At 36.5% G+C, this 25069-nt stretch overlaps 1 protein-coding gene across 6 annotated transcripts in view; it reads right to left on the reverse strand.

Annotated features, from left to right (window-relative positions):
* The window catches only part of LOC139975675 (rho guanine nucleotide exchange factor 10-like), a 137852-nt gene that overhangs the window by 111820 nt on the left and 963 nt on the right, over window positions 1-25069 (reverse strand). For all 6 annotated transcript variants that reach the window (XM_071983776.1, XM_071983780.1, XM_071983777.1 and 3 more), the window contains exon 2: window positions 3245-3488. In XM_071983776.1, coding sequence (XP_071839877.1) covers window positions 3245-3295 — 51 coding nt within the window. In that variant the 5' untranslated portion in view covers window positions 3296-3488. The remainder of the gene's footprint in view (window positions 1-3244; window positions 3489-25069) is intronic.

The following is a 25069-nucleotide window of genomic DNA, read 5'->3' on the forward strand; positions in this document are numbered from 1 at the left end:
GATTACCGCCGAAATTCAAAATGTGTGACGTCACCAAAGCTTAATAAATTCCGGCGAACCTTGGGTCTGCTTCCCAACTGTGAGCCAATTTTAGTTGTTTTTTTGCAGTACAATACCACCAAAATTAAACTGATCACTACTGCCAGAGGCTATGGGGGAAAATGTCAGAGCAACCAGTCACCTCTGAGCAGATATGAAATGTTGTAAAATTCAATAGTTCAACCTTGACCCTGAGTCTGGCACAGATGCCACTGTTGGCACAAGCTGAACAAAAGTCATTTGCTGTACATGTGACCAGAAACCTTGACTTTCTTAGAACTGCCTCAAAGCAACAAATTTAGTTTCTTACATATTTTTCTTTTTTCAATATTACTTTTCTGCTTTAATTTCTTGTAATTATTCCATTTCACAACTCTACTAGTTCTGCTGTTCTTCATTCGGACACAATGTCTGGTCAAGTAAATGTGATTCCATGTAATGCAAGAGTTACATCACGTAAAATCACACACTGTATATTGTTCGTCCACCACAGACTGCATCTAGTCACTCTTCGTCAAGTATTCTTTTCCTTACCAATACCTGACTGAGCCTGATATACTTTACAAGAACCTCAAAATTAAGTGAAAAGGAATTTGATTTTCTGGCAGGGGTTTGTGTTTTTTCAAACCTAGCAGAAGGTACTGTAGTACTTCCCCAAATTGTTTTAGAATTATTGGAACAGAGAGTACAACTCCGAGAAATATTTCATGCAGAAGCCAAAGACGTCACCAGGGATGAAGAGTACTATAAAGGTTACCGAGAGCTCTTAACAACGTCAAGTTTTTGTGCTTAAAGTAATCTCTATGCAATTATTGAGCAAGAGAAACAATTGTCCACAAAATAATTAATCTACTTTTGCTATGGTCATTTTTATTTCTCCGTCCTATATGCGTTGTTCTCTAATGCAAAGAATCAAAAACTTGTTTCTTCAAAATTCAGCTGATCCTATCCAAGTGAGTGGTTAATGTATGCTGATAGTTTATCACCATGGCAACAGCATCAGACTGTCTTGGCTTGACATTTACTCTTCCCTGCTGCAAGCTGATCTGATTCTGTCTGGGTTCATGCAGCATACCACACAGTGAGAGTTGCTGATTAAGTAACCGATTTCCCACACAATGGCAGAATTTAAAGGATGTCAATACTGTACTACATTAATTCAAAGATAGGATTTCTAACCTAATTTCACTTTGGCAGTCAAGTTTAATGAGATGATGTTGTCACATTGTTTATTGGGTAGGGCACAAAACCGATAAATGTGTGGAAAACATGCTATTATACTGTACATCTTGGATTGTTCATAATCACTGTTCAATATCTATCAATATTTATCACTGCAATCCGACAGTATGATACTGGACCATGGTTACTTCCTGTCAAACACAACATGTATGTTACTTTAGGCCATCACATGAACAGGAGGGATAAAGCTAGTCATAAACTTCAGATGTTTTCAATGAACAATATAATAGAATAAATGTTTGGCACACAGAATCTTCTAGGTTTGATTTTACCATAATTAGTACCTCCCTACAGTAAAATGGAGCAGACGAATGGTTTAAAAGTATATCAACGAGAGGAATATCCGGCTATGTGTGATTATTACTAGTTGCTTGGTCAGAATGGTGCAAATTACAGCCAACACAAAATGTACCCTTGTCAGGTTTTGGAAATTCAGAAATCCACAATCTATACTGTAGGTCACATTTGGAAAAGTGCGGCCCTACAACCGATAAGGATTTAAAATACCCTCTTAATGTAGAACACAAACCTCTGAGAGCCGAAAAACATGAAATTGTGTATGTTTTGGGGAGCTGTTTATGAGAGAATATATGTCAAGTTAACAGACAGTACATCTGCATGTGGGATTTTCTGATCTTTCATTTCTGATAAAACATCATAGGATTAGGTAGCCTAACACCACAATAAATCAAAGGGGAAATCTAGCCTAACCATCTGTTTATTCGCTGAAATTGTGATGCAGTTAAAAGATATCTATGGATTACTTTCATTATTGCTGTTACAGTATCTTCGACCACATGGTAGCCTAACACCATGCTAAGTCAATGGGGAAATCTAGCCTAACCATCGGTTTGCAAAAAATAAAATCACATTTAGCGTACGATTCGGGTAATAAATTAGGAACTAGGTAGTATCCCAGTACCCAGATACATCTGCATGTAGGATTTTCTGATCTTTCATTTCTGATAAAACATCATAGGATTAGGTACATTCTAAAGTGTTTATGAGAGGATAACCTGTAACAAACAGTACATCTGCATGTAGGATTTACTGATCTTTCATTTCTGATAACACATCATAGGACTAGGTACATTCTAAATTAAGTGTTTATGATGAGAGGATAATGCCAAGGTAACAGACAGTACATCTGCCTCTAGGATTTTCTGATCTTTCATTTCTGATAAAACATTGATAGCATTAGGTACATTCTAAAGTGGCCAAAAATACCAATCTGATGAACACACCTGCTATAGCTACATCTAAAATCAGACAATTCTTATCAACTGCAGCTTTGAATTCTATCAGTTGATGAATTTAAAAACAGTAGCTTCCACACACTATAGCAATTTTTAGCATTCTATAATTTGAACACGTTAATTTTACAGTTTGATGGTTGGGAACTTTGGATGTTAGTATGTGATATCTGTTCCTACTTTCACAACTCCTGGATCAGCCATGAAATTGTTCACTTTTTCAAAACAAGGACATTAAAACTTGAGGAGCACGAGAGTGAAAGTGGCTGCCAATGTTTGACAGAGATGGAGGGTCTATCTTTGAAAAATTAGGCATATTAATATTAGCTTTTCAAGGAACAATTCAACAATAAACTTTTGCATCAAATATTAGGTGATTTCTTATTGCAAAAATTATAGCACGTCCTAATACTGTACCCCAAAGTATTCCAAAGAATTATGGCAGAAAAGACAGTTGCTTTAATACTCTTTGTGTCCAATATGTGCTCTAGAAGTCAAACCATAATTTATTTGTGAGTTTATTTTTTAGCAAATTGTCAGAAAGATCTACTACTGTCAAGGCAGATAGCTGATTCTGCCCTATAATGTAAACATTTTTGTGGTAGTTAATGTAACAGCATACTGATTGACATGCTCAGACTACAAAAGCCAAATCATTCTAATTTACAGCTGACTTTCAGGATGTAAGATATTGACAAAGGATAACTCACGTAATTACTATCACCAAACTGCTGCTGAGATGCAGCCTTCCCATCATCCATCCTCCACCGACCAATCTCACTCTTCCTCAGAATGACCTGAGACTCCTTTAGGATATCTGTAGCAATCTACACACAAAATGGCCTCCTGCAGGCAGCTTCAAGATCTGGGTTGGCAAGAACTAGTCTGTTTTTAGTCTTTCTTCACATCATTGCTGGTGGCTGTAATGGCTGACCATAGATCCTCAAGATGTAGCTGAAATGAAAACGTGGAATATATTCAATCACTGCATGCCAACTTTGTAACCACAGGTTAACCTCTTCAACCTACTTCTACAAAAGACAAATGTCCACTTTGAAAGCGTAATGTTTATTTATTGTAAAATCAATTGATCGATATTGTCATAATAGTTAAATTCATATTTACTGGTCTTTCAATTTCACCAACTTTTTCAGCAAGCCTTTTCCTATGCTTCAACAACTGGCTTTGATTTGAGTAATAAATTGTTGATACACTGACAAACCATTTCTCTCACAGCTTTCCCCAAACCCTTCATGCTTCAGAATCAAGTAATTTCCATTTTGCAAGTAATACATTTAACCTGGTTTAGTATGACCTAGTGTAGCCTTGTATGACCTACTGTAGTTGTTGATACCATACCACAACCTACATTAACGCCACTGACTGGTGAACCTACCACACACTACATTAATGTCACTGACTGGTGAACACACCACACACTACATTAACGTAACTGATTGGTGAACATACCACACACTACATTAACGTAACTGATTGGTGAACATACCACACACTACATTAATGTCACTGACTGGTGAACACACCACACACTACATTAACGTAACTGATTGGTGAACATACCACACACTACATTAACGTAACTGATTGGTGAACATACCACACACTACATTAATATCACTGACTGGTGAACATACCACACTCTACATTAATGTCACTGATTGGTGAACATACCACACTCTACATTAATGTCACTGACTGGTGAATCTACCACTCTACATTAATGTCACTGATTGGTGAACATACCACACACTACATTAACGTCACTGATTGGTGAACATACCACACACTACATTAACCTCACTGACTGGTGAACCTACCACACACTGCATTAATGTCACTGACTGGTGAACATACCACACACTGCATTAACGTCACTGACTGATGAACATACCACACACTACATTAAAGTTACTGACTGGTGAATATACCACACACTGCATTAATGTCACTGACTGATGACCATACCACACACTGCATTAAAGTTACTGACTGGTGAACCTACAACACACTACATTAACGTCACTGACTGGTGAACCTACCACCCACTGCAATAATGTCACTGACTGGTGAACCTACTACACACTGCATTACCGTCACTGACTGGTGAACCAACAACACACTACATTAATTTCACTGACTGGTGAACAGACCACACACTGCATTAATGTCACTGACTGGTGAACCTACCACACACTACATTAATGTCACTGACTGATGAACATACCACACACTGCATTAAAGTTACTGACTGGTGAACCTACCCACACACTACATTAATGTCACTGACTGGTGAACATACCACACACTACATTAATGACACCGACTGTTGAACCTACCCACACACTACATTAACGTCACTGACTGGTGAACCTACCCACACACTACATTAATGTCACTGACTGGTGAACCTACCACACACTACATTACCGTCACTGACTGGTGAACATACAACACACTACATTAACATCACTGACTGATGAACCTACCACACACTACATTAACATCACTGACTACTTCATGTTGAGTCCCTGGCTTAAACATATTCAACTAAGACATGGCTACAGGTTGATCAGTCGTATTACTATATCAGTAGACACAAACTGTCCAGCAACCAAATGAAAAACAATTTACCTTAAAACAGCAACAATGAGAATGACAAAATCACAGAATGGCCCAAAGCATTCTACAGCCAAACCAAATGCTTTTTTTACACTCTATTTACAAACAGAAAGTAAATAATCACCAAGCTACCATTCATTTTACAAGAGAAAACACTTTTATGTGTTTTAACTTGTACCTCAGTATTATATTTCAAATGATGTGATTCCCAGTGGAATATTTACAACCCCTAATCAGACATTTAGAAATAGTGGATGCCAAGTTTACTATCCTCCACAGAAATAAGCGAGAGAATTCAGTCATCTTCTGAAGATGAAAGACAGGAAGCCATAAAGTCAAAATATTGGAATTATCTGAAAAGGATTGATTGCCAAGGGGCATATTCCTCATGGAAAATATGCCTCATCTGTTTTCTTTTCATTTTGGTATATCATGACTTGTGTAATCACAATATTGCACGCCGCTCCCCCCCCCCCCCAACACCTCCCAATGGATTTAAAGACATGTGGTATCATCGGTCAGTACCATATATCTACAAATAAGTGAAGGATAACACTCCATATGGCTTCAAGTTTGTGGAGATCACAGACTTGATGTGCATAATCTAACAGTTACTCTGCTATTAACCAATCTATGAACAATTATACAGAAGAGTAAAGAATCATTTGAATTCACATTAAGGTCCAAGGTCAATACAACTACATCATTAGTGATAAAGAAGTAACATACTAATAAAGTGGCTGATGATTATGACAGTATTAGGGGAACAAGGTTTCTACAATATCTCTGTAGGATTGAACATGAAGGATCATCTCTACTTCAGAAAACAATTTATCTAATAAGATTGCTCTGTGGCTCCCTCCCTCACTCCTACCCCACTGAGGATGAGAAGGAACATAAACTTAGCTCAGTCACCACAAGGTACCTTCATTCAATAAAAGCGCATACATGATCCACATATATGGTGTTCTTTACAAGTGATCTAAACATCTTGTCATTACAACAATACTTGCATGGGACTTGTACTTCAGTCCACATATGTACAGCATAATTTCAACATTGTTTGTTAAACAGATTACTCAAAGGATTCAAATGTTACTTTCCAAAACAAATATCAAGACCGCCTTGACAGGTCTGTCGTCCCCCAATCTAGCCTAGTCTACCTGGCATACCAACCTAGCATATAGCCTACTGTACTTGGCATACAATTGATGTTACTTTGAAAACTGACATAACCTATAGGTTTCAGCTTTACAGGTACAGTAGAATCTCTTTGCGAGCTGAGAAAATGGATAAGAAATGCAACCTGCTGTAGTTAGTAAACAACAAGTACATCAGGACAATTTACATCCCTTTATTTAGAATAAGCTGCTTCTCTCCTGCCTTCCTTACCCACAAAACGTGTTGCACACACACACAAGTCTCTCTATAGAAGACAAAAGTGGTAATAACTCAGTCAACATCATCAATATTGATGAAACAACATGACAAGAACCACACCACTGCACCCATCAGCACTTATTTCACTCTCTGTTTATGTCTCGTTTTCATTTCTGTTTACAGCTATAGAAACAGACAAAATCTCTCGAGTTCTTGTCTTAGGAGTTGCCAGTAATTGCAAACACCAGCAGTGATGGGTGTCTCAGCTGGTAACCTGTCCATGAATCATGCATGCTACCCTGGGAAGAAAATATAGCTCAGCAGCAGCTCTGTATCTAAACAGAATATCATCCAGGACAGGTCTGGCCTGGAGGCAGGCAGGCAGCCAGTAGACTACATTATCTCATCTGTAATAACATAACATTATCTACAGTCTATGGTGTACCTGGAGGCGTGCAGGTAGCCAGTAGACTACATTATCTCATCTGTAATAACATAACATTATCTACAGTCTATGGTGTACCTGGAGGCATGCATGTAGCCAGTACATTATCTCATCTGTAATACTGACAATATTACTAACATTTAACATTATCTAAGTCTATGGTGTTCATATAGAGAATGAGTTAAACTGTATTAAATTAAGTTCTAAATCATGATTTCCAGGTTTCACTGTGATGAGTAGTTTGCCACACAAACGGAGTTTAATTACCTTATAGATATCAGACTTGCAAGCTGGCAATCTATTAAACTCTACAGAAGCAAATGTATATTCATAATTACCAGTGTATCAATCTTAAATATTATCTAAAAGAATTACAAAATGTTCATCATCACTGTTAAAATCAAACTACATCATGCACAAGGTTGTGTACAGCTCTGCAGCTTGAATCTTATAGATGAGGATTACAAATTAAATTATGCTGGTTATGGTAGAGATCTCATGAATATTCAGTAGGTAGCTCAAAGGGATCAATAATCACAGCACCACCATCTTTGACATTTTACAAGTGATTTGAAAGTTGGCCTTTGCAGATAAAGGAGTTGTCTTGCCTTATTGTGTTACTTGTACAATCGATGTGAAGTTTAACAATATAAATTTTGTTTCAGAGTTGTACTGCAGACATACAAATAAAAAGTAAGTACACTTAGCACTCTATCAATGTCGATGAAGCAAACACAAGAATTCATTTTATTTAGCTATATGAATCTAACAACATTGATTTAAGACCATGCGCTCGGGTTGTATGACAGTGCACCCAGAAGGATTTTCACTTTAACAAACTTATTACTACATTAATTCTTTGTCTTTGATTTGAGTCCCAATTTAGACTTAATAAATGAACACAAATAGAGACTGAAGCCAACATATTCATTGTCTGATTAAAAGCAGATTTATTTGAGTTCAATTATTATAGGTTTGCTTCATTGTTTTGTTTAATTCATTTTGTTACTCTGTTGTGAAATTAATAAATTGTCATCTAAGGAATCAAGAAAGCCTGACACACCACTCCACAAGCACAGCATACATATATTGCAGCTGCTACTTGCAATAACCACATCAGTCACTTCCACATAGTTACACACGTATCACACACGTATCACACACCAACACCGGTGCATGGAAATACTAACACATGGTTACACATCACACCCCCAACACTGGTGCATGGAAATACTAACACATGGTTACACATCACTCCCCCAACACTGGAAATACTAACACATGGTTACACATCACACCCCCAACACTGGTGCATGGAAATACTAACACATGGTTACACATCACACACCCAACACCGGTGCATGGAAATACTAACACATGGTTACACATCACTCCCCCAACACCGGTGCATGGAAATACTAACACATGGTTACACATCACACACCCAACACCGGTGCATGGAAATACTAACACATGGTTACACATCACTCCCCCAACACCGGTGCATGGAAATACTAACACATGGTTACACATCACACCCCCAACACCGGTGCATGGAAATACTAACACATGGTTACACATCACACCCCCAACACCGGTGCATGGAAATACTGACACATGGTTACACATCACACACCCAACACCGGTGCATGGAAATACTAACACATGGTTACACATCACACCCCCAACACTGGTGCATGGAAATACTGACACATGGTTACACATCACACCCCCAACACCAGTGCATGGAAATACTAACACATGGTTACACATCACACCCCCAACACCGGTGCATGGAAATACTGACACATGGTTACACATCACACCCCCAACACCAGTGCATGGAAATACTAACATATGGTTACACATCACTCCCGCAACACCGGTGCATGGAAATACTAACACATGGTTACACATCACACCCCCAACACTGGAAATACTAACACATGCACATTTATACAGAAGAAGATTATTTCTTGAGCTCATCATTGAAGCAAAACACATGAGAGAAATATGAATTTGTGTAAACTAAAGCATTTATGCAATATACTGGTGGTAGCAACTAAACACTTCCCAACAATCAGTCATGCAAAGCACACTGGAAGTTATTCTAACTGTCATTGAACTTCCAAGTACAGTTTTACAATAACTCAAGGACAATAGTTTTGTTTGACAATCATAACTTCCTATTGTAAGGCTATAATTAATCAAGAGTGCATTTCAAGGTTGGGGAGAAGTGGCAGACTAATAGCCACAGAAATGATCTCAAGATCATCTGGGAATAACTAACTTGATATCCTGTTCCCAAGTCAGGGTTTGGTAGAATGGACAAAAACTACAAACAATGTGAGCTATAAATGCACATTGAAATGTGACAATTACTATACAGTAGGTAACAGGAAACAGATATAAACATGCCTATTGTAGGTCTTATCAAGTACAATATATGCACATGAAATGTGACAATTAGGTAGGGACTATGAAAACACAACAGTCAAACATCAGTAGAGATGGTAACACACCTAGCTATATCATCAGCAGAGATGGTAACACAAATCCAATCATTAGGGATCTAAACATGTACCATTACCAATTTAATCATCAGGGATGGTAACACAACAATCCCATCATCAGAGATCCTGAAACAAATCCCATTATAAGGGATTGTGACACACATATCCCATGATTATGTCTTCATGAAATCTATATTAATCCAAACATCCTTACATCTGACATTCTAATGTACAATGGCAAAACCCACCATCAGCCTTTTAGTATATCATAAGATATCCAACACAGAAATTGCATAATCAGAGACTACTTCACACAAAATTTCCATCATCGGGCATTAATTCTAATACACAAAACCAACAACCATCAGGCATTCAGAAATCCCATCACACATTAAGCGCATCGACAGATATTCCAAACCAATCAGACCTAGTATCCAAACACAAACCAACCCCCCCACCTCCACCCCCCCACTAATGAGTATCTCACAAACCCTAAATTCCTAACACACTCCCACTATCGATCACTGTATTCACAAAACCCTTATCGGACGTCCTAACATGTTAAGAACATCCCAACATCATACACATGTTACAGAACTTATAGGGACTGTCTAGATGCATCTTTCCGCTTGTAAGCTCTCTGGGCTGTTCTTCTTATCACTTTCCTATAATCACTTCATCCGAGAGAACAAATGGATGTAAGTATTATCCACAATCAATGCTCAGATTTCCTAAAACACTGGGGCCACAACAGTCCTGTCAAATTCCCAACATCAAGCAGAAGAAGAAAAATGAAAGCCTCTGTATGGATCATATTAATTCAATCATATTCACAAATCAACTCAATTCCAGTCTAGTTGCTGAATCATCGTGAGAGGCAGATCAAGCGTGAGAAAGGGGAATATAAATGATTCTCTGTGAAGACTCTCCACATTAGCTTGCCACAGCCATAGGGAATCTAATTAAAATGCATTCCTATCCTGCCGCAAGGTGTTGAAAATGGTCCTACTATTATACACATCCCAGAGATTAAGAGAAATCAACAAACTAATAAGCAGTAGAAATCCCAAAATATAAAGAGAGCAATGAATGTTTGGAGAGCTGAACATTTAAGCAGATTTTTTATAACATATTTGTGAAATTTTAATATTTTATTCAATGCTAATATGACACATCTCATACCAAAACAGGACACTTTATTATCAATTTTCATAATAAATGGATTTTAATTACTTGTCACATCAGACTGTACTGTAAGTCTGTTGCATGAGGTTGTATGGTACTGTACATGTGAATACAGTGAGTATGAGAATATAGCTCAGCAGGTTCAGTCAATAAACTTGAAGGAAACTTCAATAAATTTGTAAACTTGCCATGAAAAATGGCATTTTACCAAACCTACCAACTATAATTACTCATAATATGATCATAATTAACCAATTATATGTGTAACAGTAGTCAACAGTACTATATCAGTTACATTTAACTTGAAATGTTCTCCTTGCTAAGCTTTACAGATGATTAAGAAAAGCTGAACATATGAAAATGAGAAAGAGAAAGGGTAAGACAAATCCCTCCCATCCCCCTCCCCACCCATTCCCTTTCCCCTCCCCACCCATTCCCTTTCCTTCAGTTCTGGATTGCTCACAGGCATTTGTCCATACACAGCAGTTACCGTGTAGTGTGATAAATGTGGAAGTACCACTGCACTCAGACTTGCATATATGGCATGGTATTTCCTGATCATATTGACATCTCTTATTATACTTAAATACTTATTACTGAAATGTGCAATGTAGCATTCCTGCTATGACTAGAGCTGATCATGATACATCTCTTACTATGGGTCATAATATACAGGAATCTAAGTGACTGTTCTGAAATGTGCAATGTAGCATTCCTGCTATGACTAGAGCTGATCATGATACATCTCTTATTATGGGTCATAATATACAGGAATCTGAGTGACTGTTCTGAAATGTGCAATGTAGCATTCCTGCTATGACTAGAGTTGATCGTGATACATCCCTTATTATGGGTAATAATATACAGGAATCTGAGTGAGTCTTCTGAAATGTGCAATGACTATGACTATGTGACTATGACTATGAGTTGATCGTGATACATCTCTTATTATGGGTAATAATATACAGGAATCTGAGTAAGTCTTCTGAAATGTGCAATGTAGCATTCCTGCTATGACTAGAGTTGATCATGATACATCTCTTACTATGGGTCATAATATACAGGAATCTAAGTGACTGTTCTGAAATGTGCAATGTAGCATTCTTGCTATGCTGTGACAAAATAAACTGCCAAGCAATATTGACATAACTCTTGACTGTTTACCTTTCAATTAGACACACTGCCTCACACAGTCATTGTGAAGTTCAGTCACAATACAATGAGATAAATCTCCCCCTGGGTGATTCACAGAGAGCAAGATGGGAGGCTGTTTGGATTGGCAAGATGCCTGTAATAAGCAACATCTCTCAATACAGTATATACCCGAGCACTGTACATGTAATCATCTCCCCACTCAATCTAATTAGCATTGAAAGTTGCATCATATATTGACATAATGTCAGATTATGAAATGATAAAATATTGAATTCCTCATATTCTAGTCCTCATCATGCTCCATGCAGTATGGCTTCATGTATTAATTGGTACACAATGAGCTAGTACTTAGCTAACATTTGCCTGAAATGGTTTTGTGTTGAAGTATTCAAGATCTGATTCAGTGTGCATCTTGACAATGGAGAAGCTATTCATATCACTATATGTGATCTCATCCTACAGTAGTACAATCGTTATGGAGAAGCTATTCATATCACTATGTGATCTCATCCTACAGTAGTACAATCATTACGGAGAAGCTATTCATATCACTATGTGATCTCATCCTACAGTAGTACAATCATTACGGAGAAGCTATTCATATCACTATGTGATCTCATCCTACAGTAGTACAATCAAGCTATTCATATCACTATGTGATCTCATCCTACAGTAGTACAATCATTATGGAGAAGCTATTCCTATCACTATGTGATCTCATCCTACAGTAGTACAATCATTACGGAGAAGCTATTCATATCACTATGTGATCTCATCCTACAGTAGTACAATCATTACGGAGAAGCTATTCATATCACTATGTGATCTCATCCTACAGTAGTACAATCATTACGGAGAAGCTACTGTAATCATATCACTATGTGATCTCATCCTACAGTAGTACAATCAAGCTATTCATATCACTATGTGATCTCATCCTACGGTAGTACAATCATTACGGAGAAGCTATTCATATCACTATGTGATCTCATCCTACAGTAGTACAATCATTACGGAGAAGCTACTGTAATCATATCACTATGTGATCTCATCCTACAGTAGTACAATCAAGCTATTCATATCACTATGTGATCTCATCCTACAGTAGTACAATCATTATGGAGAAGCTATTCCTATCACTATGTGATCTCATCCGACAGTAGTACAATCATTACGGAGAAGCTACTGTAATCATATCACTATGTGATCTCATCCTACAGTAACTACAAACATTACGGAGAAGCTATTCATATCACTATGTGATCTCATCCTACAGTAGTACAATCATTACGGAGAAGCTATTCATATCACTATGTGATCTCATCCTACAGTAGTACAATCATTACGGAGAAGCTATTCCTATCACTATGTGATCTCATCCGACAGTAGTACAATCATTACGGAGAAGCTATTCATATCACTACGTGATCTCATCCTACAGTAGTACATTCATTACGGAGAAGCTATTCATATCACTATGTGATCTCATCCTACAGTAGTACAATCATTACGGAGAAGCTATTCCTATCACTATGTGATCTCATCCGACAGTAGTACAATCATTACGGAGAAGCTATTCATATCACTATGTGATCTCATCCGACAGTAGTACAATCATTACGGAGAAGCTATTCCTATCACTATGTGATCTCATCCGACAGTAGTACAATCGTTATGGAGAAGCTATTCATATCACTATGTGATCTCATCCTACAGTAGTACAATCATTACGGAGAAGCTACTGTAATCATATAACTATGTGATCTCATCCTACAGTAGTACAATCAAGCTATTCATATCACTATGTGATCTCATCCTACGGTAGTACAATCATTACGGAGAAGCTATTCATATCACTATGTGATCTCATCCTACAGTAGTACAATCATTACGGAGAAACTATTCATATCACTATGTGATCTCATCCTCCAGTAGTACAATCATTATGGAGAAGCTATTCATATCACTATGTGATCTCATCCTACAGTAACTACAAACATTACGGAGAAGCTATTCATATCACTATGTGATCTCATCCTACAGTAGTACAATCATTACGGAGAAGCTATTCATATCACAATGTGATCTCATCCTACAGTAGTACAATCATTACGGAGAAGCTATTCATATCACTATGTGATCTCATCCTACAGTAGTACAATCATTACGGAGAAGCTATTCATATCACTATGTGATCTCATCCTACAGTAGTACAATCAAGCTATTCATATCACTATGTGATCTCATCCTACAGTAGTACAATCATTATGGAGAAGCTATTCCTATCACTATGTGATCTCATCCTACAGTAGTACAATCATTACGGAGAAGCTATTCATATCACTATGTGATCTCATCCTACAGTAGTACAATCATTACGGAGAAGCTATTCATATCACTATGTGATCTCATCCTACAGTAGTACAATCATTACGGAGAAGCTACTGTAATCATATCACTATGTGATCTCATCCTACAGTAGTACAATCAAGCTATTCATATCACTATGTGATCTCATCCTACGGTAGTACAATCATTACGGAGAAGCTATTCATATCACTATGTGATCTCATCCTACAGTAGTACAATCATTACGGAGAAGCTACTGTAATCATATCACTATGTGATCTCATCCTACAGTAGTACAATCAAGCTATTCATATCACTATGTGATCTCATCCTACAGTAGTACAATCATTATGGAGAAGCTATTCCTATCACTATGTGATCTCATCCGACAGTAGTACAATCATTACGGAGAAGCTACTGTAATCATATCACTATGTGATCTCATCCTACAGTAACTACAAACATTACGGAGAAGCTATTCATATCACTATGTGATCTCATCCTACAGTAGTACAATCATTACGGAGAAGCTATTCATATCACTATGTGATCTCATCCTACAGTAGTACAATCATTACGGAGAAGCTATTCCTATCACTATGTGATCTCATCCGACAGTAGTACAATCATTACGGAGAAGCTATTCATATCACTACGTGATCTCATCCTACAGTAGTACATTCATTACGGAGAAGCTATTCATATCACTATGTGATCTCATCCTACAGTAGTACAATCATTACGGAGAAGCTATTCCTATCACTATGTGATCTCATCCGACAGTAGTACAATCATTACGGAGAAGCTATTCATATCACTATGTGATCTCATCCGACAGTAGTACAATCATTACGGAGAAGCTATTCCTATCACTATGTGATCTCATCCGACAGTAGTACAATCGTTATGGAGAAGCTATTCATATCACTATGTGATCTCATCCTACAGTAGTACAATCATTACGGAGAAGCTACTGTAATCATATAACTATGTGATCTCATCCTACAGTAGTACAATCAAGCTATTCATATCACTATGTGATCTCATCCTACGGTAGTACAATCATTACGGAGAAGCTATTCATATCACTATGTGATCTCATCCTACAGTAGTACAATCATTACGGAGAAACTATTCATATCACTATGTGATCTCATCCTCCAGTAGTACAATCATTATGGAGAAGCTATTCATATCACTATGTGATCTCATCCTACAGTAACTACAAACATTACGGAGAAGCTATTCATATCACTATGTGATCTCATCCTACAGTAGTACAATCATTACGGAGAAGCTATTCATATCACAATGTGATCTCATCCTACAGTAGTACAATCATTACGGAGAAGCTACTGTATTCATATCACTATGTGATCTCATCCTACAGTAACTACAAACATTACGGAGAAGCTATTCATATCACTATGTGATCTCATCCTACAGTAGTACAAACATTACGGAGAAGCTATTCATATCACTATGTGATCTCATCCTACGGTAGTACAATCATTACGGAGAAGCTATTCATATCACTATGTGATCTCATCTTACAGTAGTACAATCATTACGGAGAAGCTATTCATATCACTATGTGATCTCATCCTACAGTAGTGCAATCATGACAAAGAAAGAAATTCACATTGAAAAGGGACTAAATGTAAGCAATATATTTTTTAATCTGTAAATTTTGTGCCAAAGGTAATGTCTTTGTATCCAGTTATGCAACAGTGAAATTGTTTCATAGTGTATTTTATTACTATTCTTTATTACTGCCCGTTATAGATAATCACGTTTCATATTCCATCAGTGATATTCTGTGATAATATCTGCCTTGTATACACAGCTTCAGTTTGGCTTTGGAAACAATCTGTTTATAACCAATAAAAACCACAGTTTGAAAACGAAGTGGTGCAGCCCTTTCTTCTTTTAGCATTTACAAACATACCATATCAGGAAACACAGTACAGCTGTTAGTATGTCAAAAATAATGAATGGATGTCATGTTTGAAACATGATTACGTCATATATAATGAATGGATGTCATCTTGAAACCTGATTAGGTCATATATAATGAATGGACGTCATCTTGAAACCTGATTAGGTCATATAGATGAATGGATGTCATCTTGAAACATGATTATGTCATATCTAATGAATGGATGTCATCTTGAAACATGATTAGGTCATATATAATGAATGGATGTCATCTTGAAACATGATTAGGTCATATATAATGAATGGATGTCATCTTGAAACATGATTAGGTCATATATAATGAATGGATGTCATCTTGAAACATGATTAGGTCATATATAATGAATGGATGTCATCTTGAAACATGATTAGGTCATATATAATGAATGGATGTCATCTTGAAACATGATTAGGTCATATATAATGAATGGATGTCATCTTGAAACGTGATTATGTCATATATAATGAATGGATGTCATCTTGAAACCTGATTACGTCATATATCATGAATGGATGTCATCTTGAAACATGATTAGGTCATATATAATGAATGGATGTCATCTTGAAACATGATTATGTCATATATAATGAATGGATGTCATCTTGAAACCTGATTACGTCATATATCATGAATGGATGTCATCTTGAAACATGATTAGGTCATATATAATGAATGGATGTCATCTTGAAACATGATTAGGTCATATATAATGAATGGATGTCATCTTGAAACCTGATAATGTCATATATAATGAATGGATGTCATCTTGAAACATGATAAGGTCATATATAATGAATGGATGTCATTTTGAAACATGATTAGGTCATATATAATGAATAGATGTCATCTTGAAACCTGATAAGGTCATATATAATGAATGGATGTCATCTTGAAACCTGATAAGGTCATATATAATGAATGGATGTCATCTTGAAACATCATTAGGTCAAGAAAATTAGTACAAGTGGAACAAAGCAACAGATCATACAACTCATCACTCCAGCAGACATCTTAACATGATTTGGGAAAATAACATTTGTAAAGTAAGTAATAATGGTCAGGTAATGTAATTATGTAGTGCCCTAAATACTGAACAAGTAAAAAAAATCTTAGTTACAAGAACACTTAAGCCAAAAAGCTGCATTCTGTGTGTGGTTTTTATCCCAAAATATCAGAGTGGAAAAGACATCAATCATTTATTTATCTATTTTACAGTTGGTTGAACTTTGGAATTTGACTCTACACTGTTAGTGCTGTGTAAACATTTTAAATTGCAGCCTTTACTTCTTTCACAGAACAGTACCAGCTTAGAAGAATTGAAACTGTTAGAAGGGAAAATGGCTGAGCTATAGTAGCTGATTGATACAGGATTTTAATTTATATTAATCTAGAAAATCACAGTCAGATAATGCAGTATGTGAGTTACATATCCTCTGACATGGAGAAAGGAAATAAACATTTTCAATAGAAATTTACTTTTGCAAATCTCTGAAACTTATTGTTCCAGTATTAATATCTATGACAGGGGAAGTGTCAATTCTAACTAGGCTACATGAGTCTGCCCCCCCTTCCTGTCTCACTCCTCTCCCCTTCCTATCTGACTCCCCCTTCATGTCCCGACCCCCCCTTCCTGTATCACCCCCCTTCCTGTATCACCCCCCCCCCCTTCCTGCCTCACTCCCTCCCCTCCTATTCCACTGAACTAAATGTTCATTGTTTCTTCACATCCAACAATTCATTGAAGAGACAGGTGACTCACAATACTAACATTTGTATATTGCAGACCTGTGCTACACATCCACATGACTACCATACTAAAACATTTGTATGCAGACCTATGCTAATAATGCTACACAAATACATGACTACCATACTAAAACATTTGTATATTGCAGACCTGTGCTACACATACAAATGACTACCATATTTCTTTCACTACCTTTCATTATCCAATGAACACATGAAACAGAAAACAAAATTGTTGGTGGCTAAATGCCTAAACATATACATAGTGTGGTAAGCCATACATAATATTCATGAACTTGTGCACGCCCAAAATGAAGAGGATTATCTATTGAATATTGTATGAATGTTATGTGACAGACCTAATATGCCAAGTATGAAAACCATGGAACCTCTTGTTTTTTTGTTTAAAAGTCATTTCTTGCAATTTGATGAATATTAATAACATAAAATTAGAGACATCATGAAATTGTGTTTATGTACCAACATCACCCTACCAGTATGAACCAATTTTACGTTAAGCCCTGCCCACTAACAAATATCATTGCTATGTAATTACATCACCAAACCAAGTATAAACTAAATCGTACATATTATATTGACATTTTAAAGATTTTATGGTAGGCCCTGACCACTCAATAATATATTCATGATTTGGGAACCAACAATATTAGGGCACATCTTCTCATCATAGGGCATATATCTAATAAGTATGACATTGATTCAACTTGTGTTTGTTGAGATATAATGTTTACAAGCTGTTTAGACAATTTCCGCATTAAGCTCCACCCACTCATAAATATTAATGAGGTAAAAGTTGTTGCTGCAAAGAACATATACTTACTATGTACAGTAGTTACATTACTATACCAAGTATGAACTAAATCGGGCATACTGTTGAAGAGCTATTGCCAACTTAAGAATTTTATGGTAAGTCCCGTCCACTCATTGATATTCATGAGATGGGAACCACAAACAAATAAGCACATCTACACATCACAGGACATTGATTCAACTTGTGGTCGTCGAGATATCGTGTTTACTAGCTAGCCGTTACATACACACGCATATACACGCACACACCTCAGCACAATTGCAAAGGTTACTGAGCCTTGGGCATCATAACCAAAACCTTTTTTCTTTTTTTCTTTTCTTTTTTCTCATTTGGCAGTGAAATCAGAGTTCTTATTTTAAATTACTCTATAGATGCTGACTCATCATCCCTTGCAGTGCACTTGACTAAGTTAATAGCGTGACAAGAGAAACCATTGAACATCAGGTTCTACGTAATTACTGATGCATTCTTTTCATGTCCAATAGAATCGCCATTCCTTCAAAATTGCATCCTGGTCAGGAGCGAGTCAAAGACTTCTCAATGCAGTTAGTAATTGTTAGAGAAGCACGTTGGGGAAATTACAAGAGTGATCTTCCACTCATTACTGATTGCTGAAAATTTGTAATGGCAATAACAAGAAAGACAAGAGGTTGTGGTGGAGTAGAATTAAGTATTAGATTTTACCAAAGCTGTGGAATATCATGATATATGCAGACAAAACAAGTCATAACTCAGTCAAAGGGTCTGTTTAGTAGCTCTGTACAATGAAGGCAAGGTACATAACCAACATAATCAAAACAATCTTTTATATGATAAAGTTGTCAGGAGTTCAGGTTGACTTCCACCACTGCACAACTTTGGTTTAGAACCAACAAGACAAAGACATTGTGATTCCTTAACTATTAAAAAAACAAATTTACCTTCGGGATATACGTAAATCATACATAGTGAGAGGCTCAAAAATTTCTGATCTATTAAGTTTTCATATACAAAGTATTAAGACCTTAAAAGAAGCATTTTGAGTTGCTTAATCTATCAAAAAAAATGGTGCTAATTGATGCTGAACTCCAAAAACAATGTAGTACATTAGCTTGCTGTCGGGTGGCATCTCAATTATTAAAGTAAAAGTCATAGATTTGTTTATAAATAGAAGTTTAACAATGAAATGTTGAGAATTTAATCAGACCTTACTTATTACCTCACTTGGTGTACAAAATCCATAATTGTATCTTAGCTTGGCAAATTGCAATCTCATAGCAAATGCCCAAATGTTTGGTGCCCTCTTACCTCCCACTCCCCTTCCCCATGAAGTTTGCCATGTCCACAAAAGATAGGTTGACTTCTGACTGTGTTATTGTATTTCTACATCCCCTGCCAACTGCCCCCACCCACCGCCCGAACTTCCAATTGCCTTGCACTGCCACTGTAGTTACAGACATTTTAGCAAATTATACGACTTTGGACATCTGTTAGTCTAACAACAGAGAATCAGCTATAATATTCAATTTCAAGGACACTGATTGTGAAATTCTCTGTCTGGTTAAAGTCTTTTCCTCCCAGGTGTGAGTAACAGGTGGACACCAACCAATAGTTTCCATGGTATCAGACACCAAACAGACACAAGTTATCATAATTCAAATGATTTGATATTTAACAGATGTGCCTGTATGTTTTTGTGATTGTCTGACCCTCTGTGAAGGACCAGCATTATAAAGGTCATGTAGGGAACTTGATTACTTCCACCTCCAGTAGAAAATGAAGGCCAAGGATCCTGTCCCCTCCTATCAGACTGAACAGCCTAGCACCATGTAAAAGAGCACTGGCAACATATTAACTAAGAAAAAAAGAGGTGGGGGAAAGGGAGGGTGGCATCATGTTAATGAACACTAGTAATGCATTTACAAAATCAGAGGTGGGAAGAGGAAGTCTATGTTCAGAAGTTGATAACATATTAACTAACAAAAACAAAAGGTGGAGAGAGGGTGGTACCATGTTAAAGACAACTGTTAACATATTAACTAACACCATGTTAATAAACACTGGGAAAGTACTAACAACAGCATCAAACCAGGAGAGAGATGGGAGGGGGATCACCATGTCATGAGCACAGGAAACATACTATCAAATCATGAGAGATTGGAGGAAGGTAAGAGATAGAACCAAGTAACCACCCTTCCTGGGAGATTGGAAACAATGGCCCGAAATTCCAGGAAATAGTGGGAAATGTCAATACAGAGAACATAATTACATGAACATGTGTGCTGTGAGTCAAATGTCAATAACAAAAGGGTTCAAAATACATGATTTACATCATTCAGATGTTAACAATACTTTCTACTGAAACAATACTGTACACATTACTCAACTTAATTGAGCAATGAAACAATTATAACACAAACAGTACAATGTTTGACTAGTATGCCGCCTAGCTTAATGTATTACATTGCATTGCAGTGGAATGAAAACCTGAAGGTTCATCATTTATTTCAGTTTTTGTGACACTTTGGTTGAAAGAATATCCATTTGTCATCTTTAATCGGCAACACATCAACACAGCATTGTACGTAATTTTCCATACAAGTTACACAATGCTGCGGTACGCCACAACTAGCCTGAAATGAGGCCTATTGTACCTGCTGTCTAAACTATGATGAGTGTACAAAGGGTATCATGTTAGTTGTTGAATCAATAAAGAAATATTTTGCGGGTCATAAATTTGTTCAGAAAGACAGAGATGAAAAAAAAGACATTATATGTGTGCTGAATCTCAGTACGGGTATATGTATACATGTACATCGAACTACTAACATCATGACCCAAAATAAGATTGCAATTAAATTTCTAAACTAAGATGACTCTTGTTTCATAAATTATGCACATTATTGTTAATTAGCACATATTATATTTATGGTTCTTCTTAATATTAAATATTTACAATTTTCGTCATTTTTCATATTGGTGTTAATCCCAAACAATTAGCTTTTATCAGTAATTTATCAACATTTCAAAGTGACTTTATTTGAAAATAACACGGACCAGGTTAGGTAATCTACCACATTATTATAGGAGTTTAGTAACGAGTAAAATTTAAGTTTACCATAATAAAGAAGTTGCAAATTTTTATTCTCTTTTGTGCATGTTATAAAAATATTCAAAGCTTCACTTACATATCAATTTTATCACTTAATGCTATTTGGCAGCTGCAGTCTGTTTGGGCTATTCCATTAGACCGCCAACTGTCTTTAATTATCATAAAGAGTATTTTGCCCACTGTGGTACTGGAAAAAAAGCACACCTAATGGTATGACAGAAACTCATTAGAACTAACAGCTCTGAAAATCAATAAAGTTTATGAGGTTGAAAGAACACAACTTATAGGACTACCGTATGCTTGAATCTTAAGCATCCGTCTGTCTTGCTGTCAAGAGTCTTATTGTCGGTCAGCTCTGTCAGAGATAAAGTATTGATTACCAAGAGCCTCGTGTAAAGTTAGCCAAATTAGAGTTGTATTTTGCTGAGGAACAACAATAAAATGTCTATCTTGGAAGATTTTACATGCATGATCTGATGATCTGAAGTTTAGAAATTGTTTAATTAAATTAGCCACAAACCAATGTTCGATGGATGGGGGGATGGTTCCATCAGAACTGTGATATGTTATTGTTAACTTAAAGTCTTAAATATTATCCCTTTGATCCCATGTTACCTACCAATTGCAGTAACTGTAAGTGTCTAGTTGCAATTGCAGTAACTGTATATGTCCGAGTTGCAACAAGTCACTTGATTTGTGGCAGAGTTAGTCATTTGTAGGAATTTCTCTGACTCTGGTCAAGTCATTGATTTCAGTCATTGATTGTGTTAATAATTCCTTTTACATCATAGCCAGCGCACATTGTAGAAGGTATACTGTACAGTATGTGAGATACCATACTTTGTGTTGGAAGTAGATAATTGTTTGTGAGGTCATTAAGGTAACAAGAATAAACAGCTCTCTTTTCTCAGGTGAACACTAATTATTTTTCCCAATTTTGTTTGTTTTATCTGTTTGGCTCCATTTATGGAAAAAGATGATTTGCCGGTTCTGACCCATTTCCCATATAGTATGTAAATAACTTTTTACTCAATGTCGACTAAAGCTTCAATGGCTACTTCTGACGGATGTACAGTACTGTATGATGTAGTGTACACTTGAACCTTGCACAAAAACTTTAACTGAAGCATGTAGTCAAAGGGACCACAAAAATTTAGGAAAGTTTGCAAGGAAGAAATAAATGTGTGTATGAATGGACATTTTGCTTTAGCAACTCTTAATGCGGAGAGAACAAACACACTGTGAGATTGAAAATATTTTTCAGTATCAGAAATGTTAACTTCTGGACACGAAAAGAGATTGTCTCAACTCACAACAGTTTGTGATCAAAACAATGATTCAAATATTATGTGATATTCTTAGAACAATTCAACTACAACTTTGTACCAAGAGCGATTGTTGTCGAAAACCTGTGTAAACAAGTCCTACCCTTATGATATTTGAGTGCACACAATATATGGGAGCATATAGCACAAATTCCACTATCTCTACACAGGGGAAAGTAACTTACAAGTAATTGTTGTTAAACCAACATATACTTTGTGTTCATCAAGCAGTGCAGATCTATCATGAATGTTAGCAGACAATGGGAGACTGACTTCGGACAGCTTGCGGCTTTGATAAGCCAATGATGGCTTCTTCGCGAGTTCCTGCTTGCAGGAGGATCTAATACAATACACCTTGTGTGAGCAACAGTTTTGATTTGCATGTCCATATACTGTATATGAGCCTAGTAACTAGTCTAGTCTACATTAATTTGAAAATTGTATGCTGAATGCTCTTTTTTGCTTAAATACATTTCCCTAAACCAAATTTCTGCAATTGTCTACAGTTTAAGATATGATTTCACACCCAAGTAAGTCTACTTAAATCATAAACTTAAACTTTAGTGTTTGACCATGGAGGTTGATACACTCTTTTGCTCCTTACATGATTAATGATATGCATTGCATTTAAATTCTTTTCCATGGATATACAGGCATATTGTAACACAAAGTTTATGCAGCTTATGCAAGAAATTGAAGAACAAAACAAGAGTTGCACCGATGCTAGTCAGCTTTTAAAGATATCCGATAATTTAAATCCCAATATTAGCTGTTACCTGGCAGATACAGATATTGAAAATTACGTGCTAAAATTGCTTGGATACAACCAGATTTTAGCAATACTACAGTAGACCTAAGTCTTCATGTATAATCAGTAGTGAGCCACACATTCTATTTGTGAAAATTTCCCACCAAAACATAAACTTCCACTTACAGCCTTACAGGCACTATAGTGCTTGTACCTTATAGTATCATGTAGGCTAATTGTGTTACAAGTAAACAATGTTAACAGGATAGTGCAATGTAATGCTACCTTTACATTTACTCATCAGGAATAGATCAATCACCAAAAGATGATGAAGAACAAAGTTCAAACATGCAACAGCATCATTAGCATGATTACTAGACTTTTCTAGCTTATAATATAACTTCAAGTAAACGTCAGTGCTTAGGCACCTGTCATGGTTACGCAAGTTGTGCAACAATGACAGCTTGGCCTTAGTAACATTAGCGCAGATCAGTGATCAACAAAACATTTTTAATTGGGCAGTGATTCACGGACAGCACAAAAAGACTAAATTGAAATCCAATTGTTATGGAATATGCAACCTGGGTATTAATGACAAACTTGTATTCCAATGTTTAGCTTTATCTGTTTCCAAGCAGAAAAGCAGGGCTGTGTATTTGCCCCTCACATGGAAACTTGGGAGTTTGAATGAATGAGTATTGCATGAATGGATAAAGAAGGAGCCCTGTGAATGTTCTAGTTTTGCATAAACTGCCTGACAATTTTAGGATGTATTCTTTCCGACCTTGCACCTAGAAACTGTCACAAACCATGCATTCAGTGAAATTCCCATTTACTTAAATAATGTATAACGTAACATACTTTTAAGGAATGTATACAATTTAACTTATTAAGGTGTCTGTAGAACTTCTGTTACACATGTAAACAACATACTGTAAAGTATTACTCTGGGAGGCTAGCTAAGGTACTGTCAGTGTTCATACTTTACCAACTCATAAGCCACTTCTGGAATAGCTCAGTGGTGTTGTTGTACCACATATCCTCCTCTAATACTAGGCTAGCCTAAATGACTACACTGACTTTGCCTAACAGTTAGGCCAACCATTAGGCCTAAATAAGGACCTAGGTTAAGTCCTTTCACCTTAAAT

This window comes from Apostichopus japonicus, chromosome 11 (genome assembly GCF_037975245.1).
Source record: "Apostichopus japonicus isolate 1M-3 chromosome 11, ASM3797524v1, whole genome shotgun sequence".
NCBI classification, from domain to species: domain Eukaryota; kingdom Metazoa; phylum Echinodermata; class Holothuroidea; order Aspidochirotida; family Stichopodidae; genus Apostichopus; species Apostichopus japonicus.